Consider the following 22,734-nt stretch of genomic DNA (forward strand, 5'->3'; position numbering starts at 1 on the left):
TGCCCAGCTAATATTTTTGTATTTTCAGTAGAGACAGGGTTTCATGATGTTAACCAGGATGGTCTCGATCTCCTGACCTTGTGATCCGCCCGTCTCGGCCTCCCAAAGTGCTGGGATTACAGGAGTGAGCCACCATACCCAGCCTTTGTATAATCTTTATTATATACTTTATCTTGGTTTTACTTTGCTTTGCAGAGGCATGAGATTCTAGTTTTGACACTACTGTTGATCCTAATATTTGTGAACTTGATCTCTAGCTTTCAGGATGCCAACCCGCCCCTGAAGGTTATTCCCCAACACTTCAATGGCAACAGCAACAAGTGGCACAGTTTTCAACTGTTCGACAGGTGAGTGTCATATTTAATCTGATTAAGCCCCTGTTGGATTTATTTCTGTTCTTAGACTGTAGCTGGAAAAATAAAATTTATGATCCTAAAGTATACAGAATATTCATGAATTAATTACCAAATTATTATTATAATCATTAGACATAATACAGTTTGAAATATTTTCTAAGTTTTGTTTATTTTTATTTATTTATTTATTTCAGTAGTTTTGGGGAACAGGTAGTTTTTGATTTCATGGATAAGTTCTTTAGTGGTGATTTCTGAGATTTTGGTGCACTCGTCACCCAAGCAGTGTACTCTGTACCCAATACGTGGTTTTTTATATCTCACCCCTCCCACCTTTCCCATTTTCCAAGTTTTAGATGGTTACAATTTTGTGCAGAAACTGATTTCAGTTATCCATTTTTTGAAGAGTACCGTCTAACATCTTTTCTTTCTTTAGAATGTGAACAAACATAGAAGTCACTGGAAATCACAACAGTTGGATAGTAATGTGACTATGGTATGTAAGTTTCTCAGTTTTAATTGTACAATGTTGTACAATGTATACCTGGTTGAAAGAGCGTATATTTACTTCCAGTCTTTAAAGATTCACTTGCCTGGTCAGTTATTTTCATTCTCTTCAATATACCATTAATAGTCACAATTCCATTATGTTAGTAGCCTGGAAAGTATGGTTTTCATGACAATTTTTTTTTTTTTTTTTTTTTTTTGAGACAGGGTCTTGCTCTGTCTCCCAGGCTGGAGTGCAGTTGCACAATCATGACTCACTGGGCTAGAGTGAGACCTCCTGGGCTCAAGTGATCCTCCCACCTCAGCCTTCCAAGTAGCTTGAACTTAAGGCACATACCACCATGCCCAGCTGATTTTTCAAATTTTTTATAGAGACAAAGTCTCCCTGTGTTACCCAGGCTGGTCTCTTACTCCTGAGCTCAAGTGATCCTCCTGCCCTAGCCTCCCCGAGGGCTGGATTACAGGCATGAGCTACTGTACCCAGCCTTTCATGTCAATTTTAATTCATAATATCTTGGGGGACTTTGGATAGGTGACTGTTAAGCTTCCACACGTTTTTAAGGGTTCTTCTAGACATTTACTTTCTAGGAAATAAATACATTTTCAATATTTACAAAAAAATTGAATAAAGGCTTATTTTCCTGATGAGGTGATGGTGGCATGCAGTAAACTCACGTTTACAGAACTTGTGAATGAATGGATTCTGCTTCTGTTTAATGTGATGAGTCTGCATCACAATTCCAGTGACACATAAGTGAAACCTGTCATGTATATTGTCATGCATATGTCCTACATTTTATCAGTTTAGATATAATTTTAAGCTCTTTAGTAGATATATCAGGACAACCAAATGAAAAAGGGAGTTGGAAAGATGATACATTGTCTCAGGACAGTAGTTTTTAACCTTTTAGGGGATTTCATATTCCTTCATAGAATCTAATGAAAGCTATTTATGTTCAGAGGGAAAAAAAATGCACCTGTGCACAAAATTTTAGTTTCAGGTAGTTCATAGATTTTAGATTTTAGAAGCTTCCTTTAGGCAGTGCTTCCTGATATCTTTTACATGGTGACACATTAGAATAAATGACTGCTTGCATATTCTTCCTGAAACCAGCCGAAAGCTGAGAGATTCAGTATATGGCATCTCTGTATGCTTCTGCATACCATTTGGAAGCTCTGCTCCAGCAAAAGTGTGAAGGGAAGTAACTTATCACTTGCCAAAGGTCATTTAACTCGTAAAAGGTATAGCTAGTTCTTCTATCAAAGAAGCCTGGGCACATAAACACACAAAAGGTATGCTTAGGGTTCAAACCCAAGTTGGTCTGTCTCTAAAGCCTGTGTGCCTTTGACTAGGCAATGGTGCCTTCCTAGTACCAAGGATGTCTGTATGTAGTTGGGACAGGGCTAGGTAGGTAAATATATTTTTTTCTTACTTAGTGGAAGGGCGTTTGGGTACATGCCCACTATCTAAAAAAGAAACCACATCAGTAACATTATGACTTAATAAAATTTTGTCAAAAATGGAAATGACCTAACATAATTGCTTCAATAAACTATGGTCCGTCAGAACAGTGGAATATTAAAGTACACTCTGAGCCAGGCACAGTGGCTCATGCCTGTAATCCCAGCACTTCGGGAGGCTGAGGCAGGCAGATCACCTGAGCTCAGGAGTTCAAGACCAGCCTGGGCAACATGGCAAAACCCTGTCTCTATTTAAATTATTTAAAAAATAAAGTACACTCTGATGGCAACTGTGTGAAAACATAAACATTTGTTTATTAATTGATATAATTAAGCATATACTATATTTAATAATCAGGATATTTAGTACTAACTGAAACAGAAACAGTTTCTGACCTGATGAAGTGATAGGAAAAGGTAAATACCTTATTCCAAGACAATAGGGTTTAACTTTGTAGTGGTCTCATGTTCATCATGAGGTTTTATTTTATTTTATTTTTTATTTTATTTATTTTTTTGAGATGGAGTTTTGCTCTCATTGCCCAGTCTGGAGTGCAATGGCACAATCTTGGCTCACTGCAACCTCTGCCTCTTGAGTTCAAGCAATTCTCCTGCCTCAGCCTCCCAAGTAGCTGGGATTACAGGCACCTGCCACTACACCCAGCTAATTTTTCTATTTTTAGGAGAGATGGGGTTTCACCAGATTGCCAGGCTAGTCGCGAACTCCTGACTTCAGGTGATTCATCCTAAGGATTTAATGAAAGCTACTTATCCCTAGGGGGGTAAAATGCACCTATGCAGAGTAATGTGCAAGGTGATATGTACATATAAAAGTTGTTTTGTTAAGAAGGTTATATTGAGCTGAATGCTTCTCCCAACTAGTCCTGAATTTTCTGTCTGGCAGCATGAGTAGGTCTGTTTCTTCTTTGATTAGACAGCCCTTCAGATATGTGAAATATGTAATCACATCTCTTTACATGGGATAAACATCCTTCATTCTATTAAGCATTCTTGGTGCATTTTTCCTCCATACTTATTTCTGTCTTTATCATCCTCTTTTGGACACACCCTTGTCTGTCAGTGTCCATTAAAGTCTTGTCCAAACTAAACACATCTTGGCTGGGCACTGTTGCTCACACTTGTAATCCCAGCACTTTGGGAAGCCAAAGCAGAAGAATTGCTTGAGGCCAGGAGTTTGAGACCAGCCTGGGCAACATAGTGAGACAACTATCTCTACAAAAAAAAATTAAAAATTATCAGGCATGGTGGCACGTGCCTGTAGTCCCAGCTACTCAAGAGGCTGAGGTGGCAGAATTGTTTGAGCCCAGGAGATTCAGGTTGCAATGAACTGTAATCACACTTCTGCACTCCAACTTGGGCGACAGAGCAAAACCCTGTCTCAAAAAATGTAATAATAAGAAAAAACAACATGTCCCACATATTTTGTAGCCACTTAGGCACTATGTTTGTCAGGGCTGCCATAACAGACTAGGTGGTTTAAACAACAGAAATGTATTTATTTTCTCACAGTCTTTTTTTTTCTTTTTTTTTTGAGACAGAGTCTTGCTCTGTCGCCCGGCTGGAGTGCAGTGACCGATCTCAGCCTCACTGCAAGCTCCGACTCCCGGGTTTACGCCATTCTCCTGCCTCAGCCTCCCGAGTAGCTGGGACCTACAGGCGCCCCGTCACCTCGCCCGGCTAGTTTTTTGTATTTTTTAGTAGAGACGGGGTTTTCACCGTGTTTTTAGCCGGATGGTCTCGATCTCTGACCCTCATGATCCCGCGCCGTCTCAGCCTCCCAAACTGCTGGGATTACAGACTTGAGCCACCGCGCCCGGCCTTTCTCACAGTCTTGAAGGCTGAAAGTCCAAGAACAAGGTGGCAGCAAGGTTGGTCTCTTTTTTTTTTTTTTTTTTTTTTTTGAGGCAGAATTTCGCTCTTGTTGCCCAGGCTAGAGTGCAATGACGCAATCTCGGCTCACTGCAGCCTTCCCCTCTCGGGTTCAAACGATTCTCCTGCCTCAGCCTCTGGGTAGCTGGGATTACAGGTGTGTGCCACCACATCCGGCTAATTTTTTTGTGTGTATTTTTAGTAGAGGTGGGGTTTCGCCATGTTGGCCAGGCTGGTCTTGAACTCCAGACTTCATGTGATCCGACTGCCTCAGCCTCCCAAAGTGCTGGGATTACAGGCATGAACCACCACACCCGGCCTCAGGTTGGTCTCTTCTGAGGCTTTTCTCCTTGGCTTGCATAGGGCCACTTTCTCCATGTTTTCTCACGTGGTCTTTCCTCTATGTGTGGGAGTCCCTGGTGTCTCTTTGTGAGTCCAAATTTCCTCTTACAAGGACACTAGTAAGATTGGATTAGGGCTCACCCTAATGGCCTCAATTTAAATTAATCACTTCTTTAAAGGCCCTGTCTCCAAATATAGTCACATTCTGAGGTACTGGAGTTTAGGGTTTTAACATACAAATTTTGGGGACAGAGATTCTCCCCATAACTGGCACCCTATCTTTGGGTTGAGGTAATGGGAATATGGAAGGCCTTAACTTCTTTTTTTTTTTTTACTGTTCAGTGTAAAATTAATACACAGGAATAAATCAGTTTTTTTTTTTTTCTTTTAGCCAAAATCTGAAGATGAAGAAGGCTGGAAGAAATTTTGTCTGGGTGAAAAGTTATGTGCTGACGGGGCTGTTGGACCAGCCACAAATGAAAGTCCTGGAATAGATTATGTACAAGTAAGGGCTGTGTGGATAAACAGAACAAAAAGCGTTTTAATTTTGGTGCATCACTTAATATGAGGGGTCAGCAAACTCTACCCTGGGCCAAATCCAGTTCATGGCCTTTTTTATATCCATGAGCTAAGGATTGTTTTTAGGTTTTTAAAGATTTGTAAAAAAGAAACAAATAATATGTGGCTGAGACTTTATGTGGCCTGCAAAGCCTAAAATATTTGCTGTCTAACTCTTGATAGAAAATGTTTGGCAACCCAGACTTAGTTTATTAGCTCTTCAACCTAACAAAGCAGCTTAGTTTCTGCAACAATTTACTGTGACTTTTTTTAGGTTGGCTTCACATCCCTTATGTTTGACTTGGTAATCATTTTATGAGTTGGATAAGATTCAGGGTGTTTTAAAATGACGAGGCATCAGGCAAACAGTGTTTTGAGTAGCCAGGGAAAAAATGGAAATTGACACAATTAGGTGCTTTAAAATGCATAATCACATAGTATTTCATGGGCGTGTAAAAAAGTAAATCATATATTCTGAAGATGAAATTTTAAGGATATCTTTAAAATTCATGTGGCTGTAGTCATAAGTTATGTAGCCAACTCCTTGTGCTTCAGGATTTACCTGCCCCCAAGTTTGCAGGTGTTCCTTTAAAATCCAGTGTATGCCGCTGCATTAGCGCTTACTCCCTATAGCATGTCGTTCTCTTCGGTTCAACAGGTATTTATTATTTGTTATATGGTGCCACATTGTGTTTTTCCCATTTAAAACTAATTTTCCCAAAATGTAAAGAGCCTCAAGAATCAATAAAAAGACCAAGAATGACCCCTCCCCTGCCCAAGAAAAAACAGCCAAAGGATATAGATACCTCACAGAAAGGAAATAAAATTATTCTTATATGACAAGATGCCAAAAATCACTTGTAATAGAGGTATAACATAACTATGCCAAGGTGCTATTTTTCAGGAATCATATTGGCAATGAAAGTTTGATACATCATATTGACAAGAGCTGGGAAAACAAGCACTCTTAGACGTGGTACAGTAGTGTAAATAGACTCAAATCTTAGGGAAGTTAATTTGATACACTTTCTATGTAACCAATTGATCTTTTGGATGATATCCTTAATATATGCTACATTTCAAAATAGTTATNTGGTTAATTCAGAAAAGTAGAGTTGTGGTTTTAATTTGTTGAGTTAATGAGTGTCATTGTCAAACCATAAACGTGCCCAAGGTAATTAGGATTCTGAGAGCGTAGGTCTTTTCTTTGTTTGCTTTTTAAAAATATAACATTTAGATTTAGTTATGGATTACTTTAGCTAGTTATTTTTGAAGTTTCAATCTGGGATTCACATTTAACTATCTTTTTTTTTTTTGAGACAGGGTCTTCTGTTATCCAGGCTGGAGTGCAGTAGTGCAGTCATGACTCATTACAGCTTCAACCTCCTGGGCTCAAGCAATCGACCCACGTCAGCCTTCCATGTAGCAGGGGCAGCACGCACGCACCACCACACCCAGCTAATTGTTAAATTTTTTGTAGCAATAAATTTTTTAATTTGTTAAGATAAAAATTTTTAATTTTTTAAAAAAAATTTTTATAGAGAGAAGTTTTCGCCATGTTGCCAAGTTGGCCTGGAACTCCTGGGCTTAGGTAATCCTCCTGCTGGGATTACAGGCATGAGCCACCATGGCTGGCCAAAAATGGTTTTTAATTTAATAAGGAAATAAAACTTACTTATTTAGCTTATTTTCAGAGAATACATACAAATAAAATACACCATGTTAAAAAAAACCCTTAAGAAAGTAAGCGTTTAATGTATATCCTCTTAAGTTTCTCACAAATCAGTGGTATTTTAATAATTAGGAATCACAGCCTCAGACTCCAAAGTAGACTTTTAAAAATGGAATCAAATTAGGTTTAAAAAATGTCATTCTAATTCAAATGTCCTTAATTCTTGAAAATGTTAGCTTTAGCTGAAGATTTTGAAATGGTGTGTACCACATATTAATGTCATCAATATGTTACAGTTTTATTGAATATACTTAATAAGTTAGTTTTTTCAAGTACTATCATTTAACAGAATTTTAGTCTTTAACATTTTAGTTACTATATCATACTTTATTTAAAAATTTACATATTCAGGCCAGGTGAGGTGGCTCATGCCTGTAATCACAGCACTTTGGGAGGCCCTGGCAGGTAGATCACTTGAGCTCAGGAGTTCCAGACAAACCTGGGCAACATGGCAAAACCTCATCTCTACCAAAAATACAAAAAAATTAGGTAGGCATGATGACATGCACCTGTGGCCCTAGCTATTAGTGAGACTGAGGTGGGAGCATCACTTGAGCCCAGGAAGCGGAGGTTGCAGTGAGCCAAGATCGCGCCACCACACTCCAGTCTGGGTGACAGAGTGAGACCTCATCTTAAAAAAAAAATTACATATTCAAATTTTAAGACGTTATTTTCTTCCACATTACCAACATAGTAGTTTCTGGAATGTCTTACTGTAATGGACAACGAAAGAATTGTCTTTTATTTATTTGTTCTTTGTTTCTAAACAACAGTGTGGCAAGAAATTCACCAGTTTGGAAAAAAAAAAAAAAGCTTTTCCTTATAATACCATTTAGTAAATTTCAGTCTCATTTTTTCTTTCAGATTGGTTTTCCTCCCTTGCTTAGTATTGTTAGCAGAATGAATCAGGTAAAATTAATAATAAAGATATATGCATTATTTCGTTTGCATTATGTGTGAAAGTATTTGAATTAGTAATACATTTACTGAATTCTTATAGTATGCAAGACTTTGTTCTAAGCTCTGTAATGGTTCTTATTTAATCCTTACTACAACCCTCTATGGGGAGCTGTTGATATCTACTTTTTATAGATGAGGAAACTGCATTTGAGGTTAAGTAACTTGCAGGTGGTTTTTCAGCAAGTAAATGGCAGTACTGGGATTCAGTGCCAGGTAGATCTAACTCCAGAGCTCATGCTCTGTCTTAATAATGGTGCTAGAGTATTAATTTCTATAGACTTCAGTTATAAGTCTTAGATTCTGGGATTTGAATTAAATACAAGGTCCCTAACTTACAATGGTTCAGTTTAGGATTTTTTTTTTTCCCCCACCATGTCTGGCTAATTTTTGTATTTTTAATAGAGACAGGGTTTTGCCATGTTGGCCACATTGGTCTCGAACTCCTGGCCTCAAGTGATCCGCCCACCTTGGCCTCCCAAAGCGCTGGGATTACAGGCATGAGCCACCATGCCCAGCCAATTTAGGAATTTTCAACTTTACAATGTGTTTATCAGCACATAACCCCATTGCAAGTTCAGGGGCATCTGTACTAAGGTTAGATTGCTATTTCTAGTTCTAGATGTCCTGTACATTCTATTAAGATTGAAATATGGGCTGGGCCCAGTGGCTCACTCCTGTAATCCCAGCAGTTTGTGGGGCTGAGGTGGGTAGATCACGAGGTCAGGAGTTGGAGACCAGACTGGCCAACATAGTGAAACCCTGTCTCTACTAAAAATACAAAAATTAGCTGGGCGTGGAGGTGCACACCTGTAATCCCAGCTACTCGGGAGGCTGAGGCAGGAGAATCGCTTGAACCGGGGAGGTGGAGGTTGCAGTGAGCCAAGATCGCACCATTGCACTCCAGCCTGGGCAACAGGACGAGACTCTCAAAAAAAAAAAAAGATACATACATACATAATTTCTTGGACCAAAAGGGGAGAATTATGGAGTTTGGTTCTTCAGTTTTTTAGGAGTAAGGACTCTATTACTCATTTTAAAAGCAAATAAAAATTTATTTTTATCTTCACATAGCATTGGGTACCTTTGGAAGCCCTTTTTTTTTTTTTTTTTTTTTTGGCAGGGTCTCATTCTTTTGCCCATGCTGGAGTATAGTGGTGTGATCTTGGCTCACTGCAGTCTTGTACTCTGGGGGTCAGGCAGTCCTCCCACCTCAGCCTCCTGGTAGCTGGGACCACAGGCATGTGCTACCATGCCTGGCTAATTTTGTTTATTTTTGGTAGAGACACGTCTCACTGTGTTGCCCAGGCTGGTCTGGAACTCCTGAGCTCAAGCTATCCTCACACCTCAGCCTCCCAAAGTGCTGGGAATACAGGTGTGAACCAGTGGGCCCAGCCAACAATTTTTTTGTGGGCTATATTCTATTGGAAATAATACACAGGTTGACAGTTTTACTTAATCATTTGCATTAAGATATTGTAGCAGTCATACTAAATTCCATCAGTGTCATTTTTGTTGTAACCATCAACTGTATGTGAATAAACCAGAGAATATTTTCAAGAGTTTGATAAATCCATCTGTATAGTTTAAAAACATCTTTCTCCAGCTAATTTTTTCTTCAGATGTGTACTTTGATTTAATTTGGATTTGGAAATAAACTAATGGGTTTTGTTTGTTTGTTTGTTTGTTTGTTTTGAGACGGAGTCTCTCTCTGTCGCCAGGCTGGAGTGCAGTGGCACGATCTCGGCTCACTGCAACCTCCACCTCCTGGGTTCAAGCAATTCCCCTGCCTCAACCTCCCTAGTAGCTAGGACTACAGGCGTACACCATCACGCCCAGCTATTTTTTGAATTTTAGTAGAGACAGGGTTTTACCATGTTGGCCAGGATGGTCTCGATTTCCTGACCCCGTGATCCACCTGCCTCGGCCTCCAAAAGTGCTGGTATTACAGGCGTGAGCCACTACGCCTGGCCAACTGATGGTATTTTTATAAATACATCTTTTTTTTTTGAGACAGAGTTTCGCTCTTTTGCCCAGGCTGGAGTAAAGTGGTGGGCTCTCAGCTCACTGCAACCTCCACCTCCTGGGTTCAAGCAGTTCTCCTGTTTCAGCCTCCCTAGTAGCTGGGATTACAGACGCCTGCCACCATGCCTGGCTAATTTTTGTATTTTTAGTAGAGATGGGGTTTTGCCATGTTGGCCAGGCTGGTCTCAAACTCCTCACCTCAGGTGTGCCATTGTACCAGGCCTTTTTTTTTTTTTTTTTTGAGACAGAGTCTCACTCTGTTACCCAGACTGGAGTGCAGTGGCACAGCCTCGTCTCACTGCAACCTCCGCCTCCCAGGTTCAAGGGATTCCCCGGCCTCAGCCTCACGAGTAGCTGGGACCACATTCACTCACCACCACGCCCGGCTAATTGTTGTATTTTTAGTAGAGATAGGGTTTCACCGTGTTGGCCAGGCTGGTCTCAAACTGACCTCAAGTGATCCACCTGCCTCGGCCTCCCAAAGTGCTGAGATTACTGGCATGAACCACTGAGCCTGGCCACAAATACGTTTTTTTTTTTAACCTTGTGAAGCCTTTCAAGTAGTTACAAACTAAATTATTAATAGTTACAAACTAAATCCTGGGATTTAAACCAAGGTGTTAGTTGATATTTGAAAGTGTGAAAATATTTGTTTTAAAAGCCTCACTGGAGCTAGGCGTGGTGGCTCACACCTGTGATCCCAGCACTTTGGGAGGCCAAGGCGGGCAGATCACCTGAGGCTGGCAGTTCCAGACCAGTCTGACCAACATGGAGAAACCCCGTCTCTACTAAAAATACAAAAATTAGCCAGACGTGGTGGCGCACGCATGTAGTCCTAGCTACTCAGGAGGCTCAGGCAGGAGAACTGCTTGAACCCAGGAGGCGGAGATTGCAGTGAGCCAAGATCGCACCACTACACTCTAGCCTGGGCAACAGAGGGAGACTCCATCTCAAAAAAAAAGCCTCATGGGATAAGCCATCTAATCAAACTAATTAGAGTCAAAAGAATTAGCTTTCTTTGAAAATTTAAAGAATGAGGCCATTTTTAACATCGGATTTGCTTTCTAAAGAAACTTAATGAAACTCATATTCAATTTGTGTTTTATTATTAATACAACTCTTCTCCACCCCCTCCTTTTTTTTAGGCAACAGTAACTAGTGTCTTGGAATATCTGAGTAATTGGTTTGGAGAAAGAGACTTTACTCCGGAATTGGTAGTATTGCATGTTTTTCTTTTCATAATGTAGGCAAAAATTAGATGTTTTGGGTCAACTATGAGCCACATATACAGTGGTGCTCCCATAGGATTATAATACTGTATTTTTACTGCACTATTTTTTTGTTTGTTTGTTTGAGACAAGGTCTCGCTCTGTTACCCAGAGTGCAGTATTGCAATCATAGCTCACTGCAACCTTGATCTCCCCAGCTCAAGCAATCCTCCTGCCTCAATCTCCTGAGTAGCTGGTACTGCAGGTGCATGCAGCCACACCCAGCTTTTTTTTTTTAAACTAGAGACAAGCTCTCACTAAGTTGCCCAGGCTGGTCTTGAACTTAGTCCAAATGATCCTCCCTCCTCGGCCTCCCAAAATGCTGGGAATTACAGGCATGAGCCACCATGCATGGCCTTTTGTGTTTTTTAAATAGAGATGAGGTCTCACTATGTTCCCCAGGCTGATCTCAAACTCCTAGGCTCAAGTGTTCCTCCCATCTTGGCCTCCCAAACTGTTTGGATTACAAGCATGAGCCACTGAACCCGGCTCCTTTCCAGTGTTTAAATATGTTTAGATGTGGCCAGGCAAAGTGGCTCATGCCTGTAATCCCAACTACTAGGGAGGCTGAGGCAGGAGAATCACCTAAGGCCAGGGAGGTTGAGGCTGCAGTGAGCTATGATTGTGCCACTGCACTCTAGCCTGAGTGACAGAGTGACACCCTACCTTAAAAAATAAATATATGGTTTTTTTGGATGCACAAATGTTTACCATTTTTACATTTTTACAGTTGCCTACACTATTCAGTACAGTAATGTGCTGTATAGGTTTGTAGCCTAGGCGCAATTGGCTATGCAATATAGTCTAGGGGTATAGTAGACTATACCATCTAGGTTTGTGTAAGTACACTCTGTGATGTTAATCCAGGGACAAAAATCACCTAACAACACATTTCTCCGAATATATCCCACTTCATTAAGTGACGTGTGACTCTACTTATATATGAGATATGGTGCTATAGTATTTATTTATTTTTTATTTGTTTGTTTTGAGATGGAATCTCCCTCTGTCGCCCAGGCTAGAGTACATTGGCACGATCTTGGCTCACTGCAGCCTCTGCCTCCTGGTTTCAAGCGATTCTCCTGCCTCAGCCTTCCAAGTAGCTGGGATTACAGGCACCTGCCACTACACCCAGCTAATTTTTGTATTTCTGTAGAGACAGGCTTTCTCCATGTTGGCCAGACTGGTCTTGAACTCGTGACCTCAGGTGATCTGCCCATCTCCACCTCTCAAAGTGCTGGGAGTACAGTCGTGAGCCACTGTGCCCAGCCAGTGTTTACATTTATATGTGTGTGTGTGTGTGTGTGTGTGTGTGTGTGTGTGTGTGTATATGTATAATCTGAACTATGCTTGTTTGTAGTCAAACACTAGAATGTAAATCAATATACTACTTCCTTCATTGAGAAAGTCTTACTTTGAGAAAAAAAGTCAATGAAAAAGTTGATGTATATCCTGGTACAAGGTACAAACTCCTTATCTTGTTGCAGACAAGTGTAGAGAATATTTAATATCCGAATGCTAGCTTTACATATTAAATGTATCCCTTAAAATTTGAGTCAAGTTGAAGCATATAATTTTTTTTAATAGAAAAAGAATTCCACAATTTGTAAAAGAAACCTGGATTTGAATCTTTTTGTGTAAGAAAGTCTTAACTATTGATTTGGGTTTGCCCGAGGAAACCATCTTAGTGTGTTGTATAAATTGCTATTTAAATTATGTCCTAATATTTTTTAGGTTTCCCCAAAGTGATATGTCGCTCAGAATAAATGAAGTTGTATATAGTACTGGTGGAAATACAAATTTGGTATAACCTTTCCAGGATACAATCCGGTGATCATATCTGAAAAACCTTGATGAATATACATACCCTTTGTCACCATTTTACTTGCAATACTTAATAAACTTTCCCCATGTTGTTAAATGAGATTAAACAAGGGGATGTTATTAAATACTCTCAACCAGACACTTAACATTCCCTTGTTAATCCCATTTAACTACATGCGATGGCTGAGTGGGGTGGCTCACTCCTGCAATCCCAGCACTTAGGGAGGCTGAGGCGGGTGGATCACTTGAGGTCAGGAGTTTGACACCAGCCTGGCCAACATGGTGAAACCCCCATCTCTACTAAAAATATAAAAATTAGCTGGGCGTGGTGGCAGTCGCCTGTTGTCCCAGCTACTCAGGAGGCTGAGGCAGGGGGATTGCTTGAACCTGGGAGGCATAGGTTACAGTGAGCCGAGATGGCACCACTGCACTCCAGCCTGGGTGGCAGAGTGAGACTCCATCTCAAAAAAAAAAAAAGACAAAAACAACATGGTAAACATTTTATTATGTATTATAAATAAAAAAGATGGCTACAAGATGATATTACAACTGATGAAACTGTATTGAAAAAAGTTGTACAGCCGGGCACAGTGGCTCACACCTGTAATCCCACCACTTTGGAAGGCTGAGGCAAGCGGATCACTTGAGGTTAGGAGTTCGAGACCAGCCTGAACAACACGGTGAAACCTCGTCTCTATTAAAAATACAAAATTAGCCGGGTGTGGTGGTGCATGCCTGTAATTCCAGGTACTCAGGATACTGAGACAGGAGAATTGCTTGAACCCAGGAGGTGGAGGTTGCAGTGAGCCGAGATCACACCGTTGCCCTCCAGCCTGGGCAACAAGAGCAAAACTCCATCTAAAAAAAAAAGAAAGTCATACATACAAATAGGAAAAACCAAGAACATTTCAAAAGTGAGTCAAAGTTTTATCTGGAATGTTGGGATTGCAGGTTTGTTTTTTCTTGTCCTTGTGGTATTCTTCACAGTTTTTCTGCATCAAATATGTATTCATTTTGTAACTGAAAACCCCATTTTAAAAGGGAGTGGGGATACATTCAGCCTGTCATAGTATTTATAGAAGTGTCAAAAGATTATTTCATCTGTGGTATACTTTGTATGTCCCCAGAGGACAAAATTATACAATTATAAAATGATTTATATATCTGTCCATACAGAACAAAGAAAAAAATATATCTTAATTTTTTCAAGTATTTATATTCATCTTAATGTAGTTTTCTGCTTACAAATGAGAACTTGCTGTCATAAGGAATATCTGAAACAAACTCTCTGGAGATCAGGGAATATTTTGAAGTATCCAATGTCCTATGTCTGTAATTATAGGATACAAGAGATAACACCTGGCTCTCCAAATGAGGCTTTGTTGTCTATACCCAAATATAATATAGTTAAATGTTCTATGAATTTATTCATAGCAGATAATCAGGCATAACATTGGACATTTAAAAAATAAACTTCTGGTTCAGTATTTGTCTAAATATTACTTTTTTGAATTTTCTTTTAGGGAAGATGGCTTTATGCTTTATTGGCTTGTCTTGAAAAACCTTTATTACCTGAGGCTCATTCACTGATTCGGCAGCTTGCAAGAAGGTGCTCCGAAGTGAGGCTCTTAGTGGTAAGTTGCAACTTACTGTTTAAAATTAAAAGCACCCACCAATTTATATGGTGGTAAAGAAGGAGTTCAGTGAAATAAGAAAACACGTGGAATATTTTGTTGGTTGCAATTAGATTTGTAAAGCCCAAAATAATAGTAGCTTAAATAATATGGAAATGTTTTCTGAGATAAAGAAAGTCTGGGCCGGGTGTAGTGGCCCACACCTGTACCAGCACTTTGGGAGGCTGAGGTGGGTGGATCACCTGAGGTCAGGAGTTTGAGACCAACCTGGTCAACATGGTGAAACCCCATCTCTACTAAAAATACAAAATTTAGCTGGGCGTGGTGGTGGGTGCTTGTCATCCCAGCTACTCAGGAGGTTGAGGCAGGAGAATTGTTTGAACCCAGGAGGCAGAGGTTGCAGTGAGCTGAGATTGCACCACTGCACTCCAGCCTGGATAACAGAGCGAGACTCTGTCTCTAAAAAAAAAGTAGGTAAAAAAATTAGATTTTTACTAAGATGGCAGTAACCTAGACCTTTGAGTTTTGTCGTATGTGGCTTTCATCCTCATACTTATCTCATGATCCAAGATGGCTGCTGTAGCTTCAGTCCTTTTTTTTTTTTTTTTTTTTTTGAGGTGGAGTCTCGCTCTGTCACCCAGGCTGGAGTACAATGGTGTGGTCTCAGCTCACTGCAACCTCCACTTCCCAGGTTCAAGCGATTCTCTTGCCTCAGCCCCTGGAGTAGCTGAGATTACAGGCGCCCACCACCATGCCTGGCTAATTTTTGTATTTTCAGTAGAGACACGGTTTCACCATGTTGGCCAGGCTGGTCTCGAACTGCTGGCCTCAGGTGATCTACCCAGGTCAGCCTCCCAAAGTGCTGGGATTACAGGCATGAGCTATCAAGCCTGGCATATATATATTCAGTAATGAATACATATAAGAACAATAAGAATCCTGTGTCTTGACTGTACAGTGATGAATATATATACATTATATATACACATATATATTCTATATATCCTCACATATATTGTATGCATTATATAGAGAGAAACAAGAATCCTGTGTCTTGACTGCAGTGATGAATATATATATTCATAGATGTATTATTTTCATATATATTATATATGAATATATATTCACTATAGTTAAGGCATAATATATTAGTATATTATGTATTATATATTAATATATGATACATATATGAATATATATATATTCATCACTGTACAGTTAAGACATAGGATTCTTATTGTTCCTCTAGTAGGAACCAGGGAAAATTTCCCCAAGTTATCCCCTTAGATCCCTCAACTTTTTTTTTTTTTTTCCCCTATTCAGAATCTTGATTTAAAAGATAGTCTTAGATGTTTCTCAAGGAATCATTAACTCTACAGTTTTCTCCTTTTTCTTTGAGGGCTCCTGTTTTCACATGATGATTACTGTCATATAATAAAGTTTTCATGTTTCATGTTTTACATCTTAATAGGAAAATTATTTCAAAAATTATAGGAATAGACAATATTTAAATTTTTCTTTCTTTTTTTTTTTTTAGGATAGCAAAGATGATGAGAGGGTTCCTGCTCTGAATTTATTAATCTGCTTGGTTAGCAGGTATAGTTAATCCTTGGCTTCTTTGTTATTTGTATATCAGTGAGGTCAGTGAGGGTAGGATGTATTTATTACGTTTTTTGTTTGTTTGTTTTTACTGAGACCGGGTCTCACTCTATTGCTATAGTTAGGGTGCAGTGGCACAATCACAGCTCACTACAGCTTTAACTTCCTGGGCTCCAGCAATCATCCCACCTCAGCCTCCTGAGTAGCTAGGACCACAATCAAGCACCACCACACCCACTGGTCTCAGAACTCCTGGGCTCAAGCAATCCTCACACCTAAACCTCCCAAAGTGCTGGGATTACAGGCGTAAAGCCACTGCACTCAGCCTGCATTTTTTTTTTTGTTTGTTTGTTTGTTTTTTGTTTTTTTTTTTTTGAGACGGAGTCTCGCTCTGCTGCCCAGGCTGGAGTGCAGTGGCCGGATCTCAGCTCACTGCAAGCTCCGCCTCCCGGGTTTACGCCATTCTCCTGCCTCAGCCTCCCGAGTAGCTGGGACTACAAACGCCCGCCACCTCGCCCGGCTAGTTTTTTGTATTTTTTAGTAGAGACGGGGTTTCACCGTGTTCACCAGGATGGTCTCGATCTCCTGACCTCGTGATCCGCCCGTCTTGGCCTCCCAAAGTGCCAGGATTACAGGCTTGAGCCACCACGCCCGGCCGCCTGCATTTTTTTTTAATTGCCTGTGTCCTGTGTTCATTTTCAGTTGTGGCATATTTTTATTTAGTATCTGTTTGATTTCATTTCTTACATAGAAATTCTTCTTGGAATTTATTTGAAAACTTTTTTTGTTGTTTTGAGACAGTCTTGCTCTGTTGCCCAGCCTGGAGTGCAATGGCACCATCTCAGCTCACTACAACCTTCACCTCCCAGATTCAAGCGATTCTCCCACCTCAGCCTCCCAAGTAGCTGGGATTACAGGCACCCACCACCATGCCCGGTTAATTTTTGTATTTTTGTGGAGACGGGGTTTCACCATATTGGCCAGGCAATAAAACACACACATATTTATTTTAGGTCTCCTCCTGGACATATTTTTGTTCCATAGATTAGTGTTTTATTCCAATGCCATTACCTTTTTAAAGCTTTATAATATACTTAAATATCGGGAAGGCAAGTAATCTTGTTTCCATATTTTCACGTATTCAATATCTAGTTTCTTGATCTACAATAATTATGCTGCTGATGATAATTAATATTTACTGGGCAATTTGTGCCAAGCATTTTTCTTATTGAGGAACCCATTTAATCCTCCTGAGGTGGGTACTGTTACCAGTTTACAGATGAGGAAACCATAGCAGAGACAGGTTAAATAACATTACTACCGTTACAAAGCTAGTGTTAGAGTTAGAATCCAAATTCAGGCAACTTTGACTCCGGAGCTAAGCTTTTTTTTTTTTTTTTTTTTTTTTTTTGAGAGGCTCCTGGAGCCGGAATGGAGATTACCTCCAGGCGGAGCTAAGCTTTTAACTGTGCTGATCACAAATGAAGCTAATGCCTACCTCATCTGTTGGTAGTAGCAGTTAAAAGGGGTGATATAGCATTGCCCTAGTTACTTTATGTGTAGTATCTCTACTCTTTACAACAGCTCAGAGTTGTGCTTTTTGTTGTTTTTGTTTTAATAAATTTTTTCCTTTCAGCTCTGTTGGATTTGATTTTTGTCCTTTTACAGATAATGACACAGATTCAGAAAGGTTAAGTAATTGGTGGCTCAGCAAACCAGTAATTAATGAAACCTGAGACAAGTATAGTTTCTGACTGCCTCAATTGAGATTTTACAGTACTATGCAATTATGAAAGCAAAAACATTCAAGTGTATTTTTTGCCCTCAACAAGTTAGATAAAAATGGAAAAAGTTCTAGACTACAAAAGGTTCTGAAGCTAACACTTTACAAAAGAAGACATAAAGATTTGAAAGTTTAGGAAAAAAAGGACCGGGCATGGTGGCTTATGCCTATAATCCCACCACTTTGGGAGGCCGAGGCTGGTGGATCATCTGAGGTCAGGAGTTCAAGACTAGCCTGGCCAACATGGTGAAACCCTGTCTCTACTAAAAATAAAAAATTAGCGGGGCCTGGTGGTGCATGCCTATAATCCCAGCTACTCAAGATGCTAAGACAGGAGAATCACTTGAACCTGGGAGGCAGAGGTTGCAGTGAGCCGAGATCATGCCATTGCACTCCAGCCTGGGCAACAAGAATGAAACTCCATCTCAAAAAAAAAAAAAAAAAAAAAAAAAAAGAAAGCCGGGCACAGTGACTCACACCTGTAATCCCAGTGCTTTGGGAAGTCAAGGTGGGAGGACTGCTTGAGTCCGGGGGTTCAAGAATGCAGTGAGCCATGACAGAATTTGATTAGTGATTTTCCTTTTTATTTAATCTTATAATTACATAAAATAGTTACCTTGCCAAAATTAAAATTGTAATTCAGGGTACATTTGGAGTATTTTAGCATCCATTTTTATCCTCATTATCCTCTTTTCTTCCTTCTCCTCTAGTTAACCATTTTATTACTAATTTTTGTTTTATCTTTTTATTCATTGTTTCTTTTTAAAAGTATAAGTAGGCCAGGTGTGGTGGCTCATGCCTGTAATCCCAGCACTTTGAGAGACTGAGGCTGGAGAATTGTTTGAGCCCAGGAGTTCAAGACCAGTCTGGTCAATGAGCCAGGATCATGCCACTGCACTCCGGCCTGGGTGACAGAGTAAGACCTTGTCTCAAAAAAAAAAAAACAAGGAAAAGAAAAATATAAACAAACATGTATATTTGCAATCCTACACATACTCACATAAGGTAGGCAGCATCCAGAACAATCTGTTCTGTACTTCGTTTTTTTCACTTAATAAATCCTGGAAATCATACTTTAGCAGTATAAATACTTTCCTCATACTTTAGCAGTATATTTCCCTCGTTTCCCTTTTTATGGCTTCATAATTTTCCACTGTGTAGACATACCATAGCTTATTTAACCAGTCTCTTATTGATGGACGTTTGGGTTGCTTGTGGTCTTTACCTGTTAAAAATAGTGCTACAGTTAATATCTTTATACACAAATTGTTTTTGTTTTTTTTTTAACTAGGTATTTTGACCAGCGTGATTTAGCTGATGAGCCATCTTGATATAGCTGATCTCCCAGGGATAGAAGATATTTCTCATGAAGGCAGCCTAACTCTGAGGAAAGCAGTGCCAATTCAAGTACAGATTGCAATACATCTTCAACACTATGTGAAGGGTTCACATCTTAACCTATGCAATTCAGACTGATACTCAGAATATAGGTTGTATTGATTTGAATATCTGAAATATCAATGGAAAATCCCACTCAGTTTTTGATGAACAGTTTGAACAGTTTTCTGTAATCAAGCAGCTTGCATAGAAATTGTATGATGAAATTTTACATAGGTTCTTGGTGCTGTTTTGTTCTTTTTTTGTTTTTTGTTTTGTTATTTCTTTATATATGTAGAAAATTTTATTGAAAATATGTTTTGGTTACTAAAATTTTATTTGAGTCCTAACAAAAGACAGTGGATGGCCTTAGCATCAGAATTAAAATAATCTGGATTAAATGGCAAATGTGTTCATAGTCAGCAATAAAATTAATCAAACTACTTTTTTTTTTTTTTGAGACGGAGTCTCGGTCTGTCACCCAGGCTGGAGTGCAGTGGCAGGATCTCAGCTCCCTGCAACCTCTGCCTCCCAGGTTCAAGTGATTAGTGATTCTCCTGCCCCAGGCTCCTGAGTAGCTGGGTCTAAGGGCACCCACCACCACACCTGGCTAAGTTTTGTGTAGAAACAGGGTTTCACCATGTTGACCAGGTTGCTTTCGAACTCCTGACCTCAGGTGATCCGCCCGCCTCAGCCTCCCAAAGTGCTGGGATTATAGGCATGAGCCACCATGCCTGGCCTCAATACTTTTATTTTTAAATGCTTTATTGCACAAACAGAACTTTATCTAACAAATCATTTTCAAAAATAACAGGTAAACTGTTTTAATTTGTTTATATCACTTATAATTTATCTATTTCTGTATCAGGTAGGAATGTTTTCTGCTTTAAGTAACACAAAAGATCCAAGTGGCAATGGTTCTTCAAATAGGGGTTTATTTTTCTCAGATAACAAGAAGTCTAAAGGAGCTGGCCACTGGCATTGGTTTAGTGACTCAGTGATATCAAGGTCTCAGATTCCTTTAGCCTTTCCGTCATGGAAATAAGATGGCCATTGCAGTTCAAGCCAATGTGTCTGCTGTATTCAAGACAAAAAGAAGGGGAAGCAGGGCCTTCCACATCTGATCCTTTTCTCATAAACGTAAAACCTTTTCTAGAAATTTAGATCAGACTTGTGTTCATCTACTAGCCGTAAATGTATAACATGATCACCCCTTGTTCCCAGGAAAATGGGAAAATGAAATTGTAAGCCTTTCCAATCTCACTAATGGAAGGTGGGAAAGCAAAATGGGGATTGGGAATTACCATGGATGAGACAACCAACAGTTTTGCCACTAGTTATAACTAGAACAGAAGTCATTTTATATTTGAATCTTTTCTGTAATGTCTTCATAAAGCTCACTTTATTATTATTTTTGTTTGTTTTTGAGACGAGTCTCGCTCTGTCACCCAGGCTGGAGTGCAGTGATGCAATCTCGGCTCACTGCAACCTCTGCCTCCCGGGTTCAAGTGATTCTCCCGCCTCAGCCTCCTGAGTACCTGGGACTACAGGCACACACCACCACACTCAGCTAATTTTTTTGTGTTTTTAGTAGAGACAGGTTTTCACCATGTTGGTCAGGCTGGTCTCAGATTCCTGACCTCAAATGATCCGCCCACGTTTGCCTCCCAAAGTGTTGGGATTACAAGCATAAGCCACTGTGCCCGGCCCATAAAGCTCACTATAAAATTGCAGTCCTAAGTACTTAAAAATTTTCTCATTGTTGGATATCTAATTTTATTTTCAGTGCTAACCTAATATAAAAAAATACTACACTGATATCTTCATGTATGCAACGTTTTCTTTTTTCAAACTTTTTTTCTTTAATCAAAAGTTTCCAAAAGTAGGCAAGCCACAAGAGTCTATCAGTTAATACTGCATTTGAAAACTTGGCTAAACTGAGGTTTCTAAAATTGTTTTTGTTTCTCATATAATTCTGGTGTGAGAAGTTCAGGATGGTGCAGCAGCTTTACAATGTCTTAAATATTCTGGGCTCCATCCAGATTTCTCTTTCATCATTTTAGTATGCAGTTTTCATCTTTTCAGTTATGAAGTATGGTTTCTTTATCTCTTGCCTCACATCTACACTCCAGGGAGGGAAATGCCACCACCCCTTCTTGTTGTTTGTATCTGGGGAGCACAGCATTTTAAGAAATCCTCAACTTAATATCTCATTGGCCAGAATTATGACATATGACCAGCCCTAATTATAAAGAATGCTGGAAGATGTACCTGGACACATTGCTACTCCTAACAAAAGTGGGGTTCTATTTTAAAAGGGGAGAGTAGATATTGGATAGGCAGGCAGCACTCTACTATGAAGGGTTTAGATTACCAACCTGTGCCACAGCTAGCTGTGTTATAGCCTCACATTTTTTGCTGATATGATGCTTGGGTTGGGGTTTGGGGAGTGGGTTGGGGATTGCTTTAATAGAAGTAAAGTGTCAATTGTTTTAATTTACATTTCTCTCATAACGTGGCTGAGCATACACTTGGGCATTCTACTCATAGAGAATAAAATTACTGAGAACTAGATAACATTAAGAAAAAGGTGGCTGGGTGTGGTGGCTCACACCTATAATCCCAGCACTTTGGGAGGCCAAGGCGGGTGGATCACGAGGTCAGGAGTTCAAGACCAGCCTGGCCAACATGGTGAAACCCTGTCTCTACTAAAAATACAGTTAGCTGGGCATGGTGGTGCGTGCCTATAATTCTAGCCATTCAGGAGGCAGAGGCAGGAAAATTGCTTGAACCTGGGAGGTGGAGGTTGCAGTGAGCCGAGATGGCGCCACTGTACTCCAGCCTGGATGACAGAGCAAGACTCTATCTCAGAAAAAAAAAAAAAAAAAAAAAGGCAATTTTGCATGTGCAATAGACAAGAGGTGTAAAAAATTTTGGCCGAGGGTGGTGGCTCATGCCTGTAATCCCAGCACTTTGGGAGGCCGGGGCAGATGGATCACCTGAGGTCAGAAGTTCAAGACTAGCTTGGACATTTCACAACATGGTGAAACCCCATTTCTATTAAAAATACAAAAAAGTTAGCCAGGCATGGTAGCAGACGCCTGTAATCCCAGCTACTCAGAAGGCTGAGGCAGAATCACTTGAACCCAGGAGGCAGAGGTGGCGGTGAGCCAAGATCACACCACTGCACTCTAGCCTGGGCAAGACTCCCATCTCAAAAAAAAAATTAATCACACCTCTACTAGCAAGCTGGAGGATCTCTGTTAACCAAGAAACCATTTTTATAATGACTTACCTTGCATAAAGCCATTTTTCAGGAGGGTAGAGACAAATAGAAATAAACATTTCATTTTATCTATTTATTTATTTTATTTATTTTATTTATTTATTTATTTATTTTTGATACAGAGTCTTGCTCTGTTGC

At 39.8% G+C, this 22,734-nt stretch overlaps 1 protein-coding gene across 6 annotated transcripts in view; it reads left to right on the plus strand.

Moving 5' to 3' along the window:
• Positions 1-19,718, plus strand: part of GEMIN2 (gem nuclear organelle associated protein 2) — a 34,324-nt gene extending 14,606 nt beyond the window's left edge. For 3 of the 6 annotated variants that reach the window (XM_017895505.1, XM_017895501.1, XM_017895477.1), the window contains 8 exons: positions 258-347; positions 790-849; positions 4,945-5,058; positions 7,708-7,752; positions 10,971-11,039; positions 14,441-14,551; positions 16,089-16,147; positions 19,225-19,718. In XM_017895505.1, coding sequence (XP_017750994.1) covers positions 258-347; positions 790-849; positions 4,945-5,058; positions 7,708-7,752; positions 10,971-11,039; positions 14,441-14,551; positions 16,089-16,147; positions 19,225-19,264 — 588 coding nt within the window. In that variant the 3' untranslated portion in view covers positions 19,265-19,718. The remainder of the gene's footprint in view (positions 1-257; positions 348-789; positions 850-4,944; positions 5,059-7,707; positions 7,753-10,970; positions 11,040-14,440; positions 14,552-16,088; positions 16,148-19,224) is intronic. The other 3 variants (XM_017895493.1, XM_017895490.1, XM_017895485.1) reach the window with 3 other exon arrangements.
• Positions 19,719-22,734: the final 3,016 nt, after the last annotated feature.

Source organism: Rhinopithecus bieti, unplaced genomic scaffold (genome assembly GCF_001698545.2).
Source record: "Rhinopithecus bieti isolate Rb0 unplaced genomic scaffold, ASM169854v2 scaffold_1306, whole genome shotgun sequence".
Taxonomy (NCBI): Eukaryota; Metazoa; Chordata; class Mammalia; order Primates; family Cercopithecidae; genus Rhinopithecus; species Rhinopithecus bieti.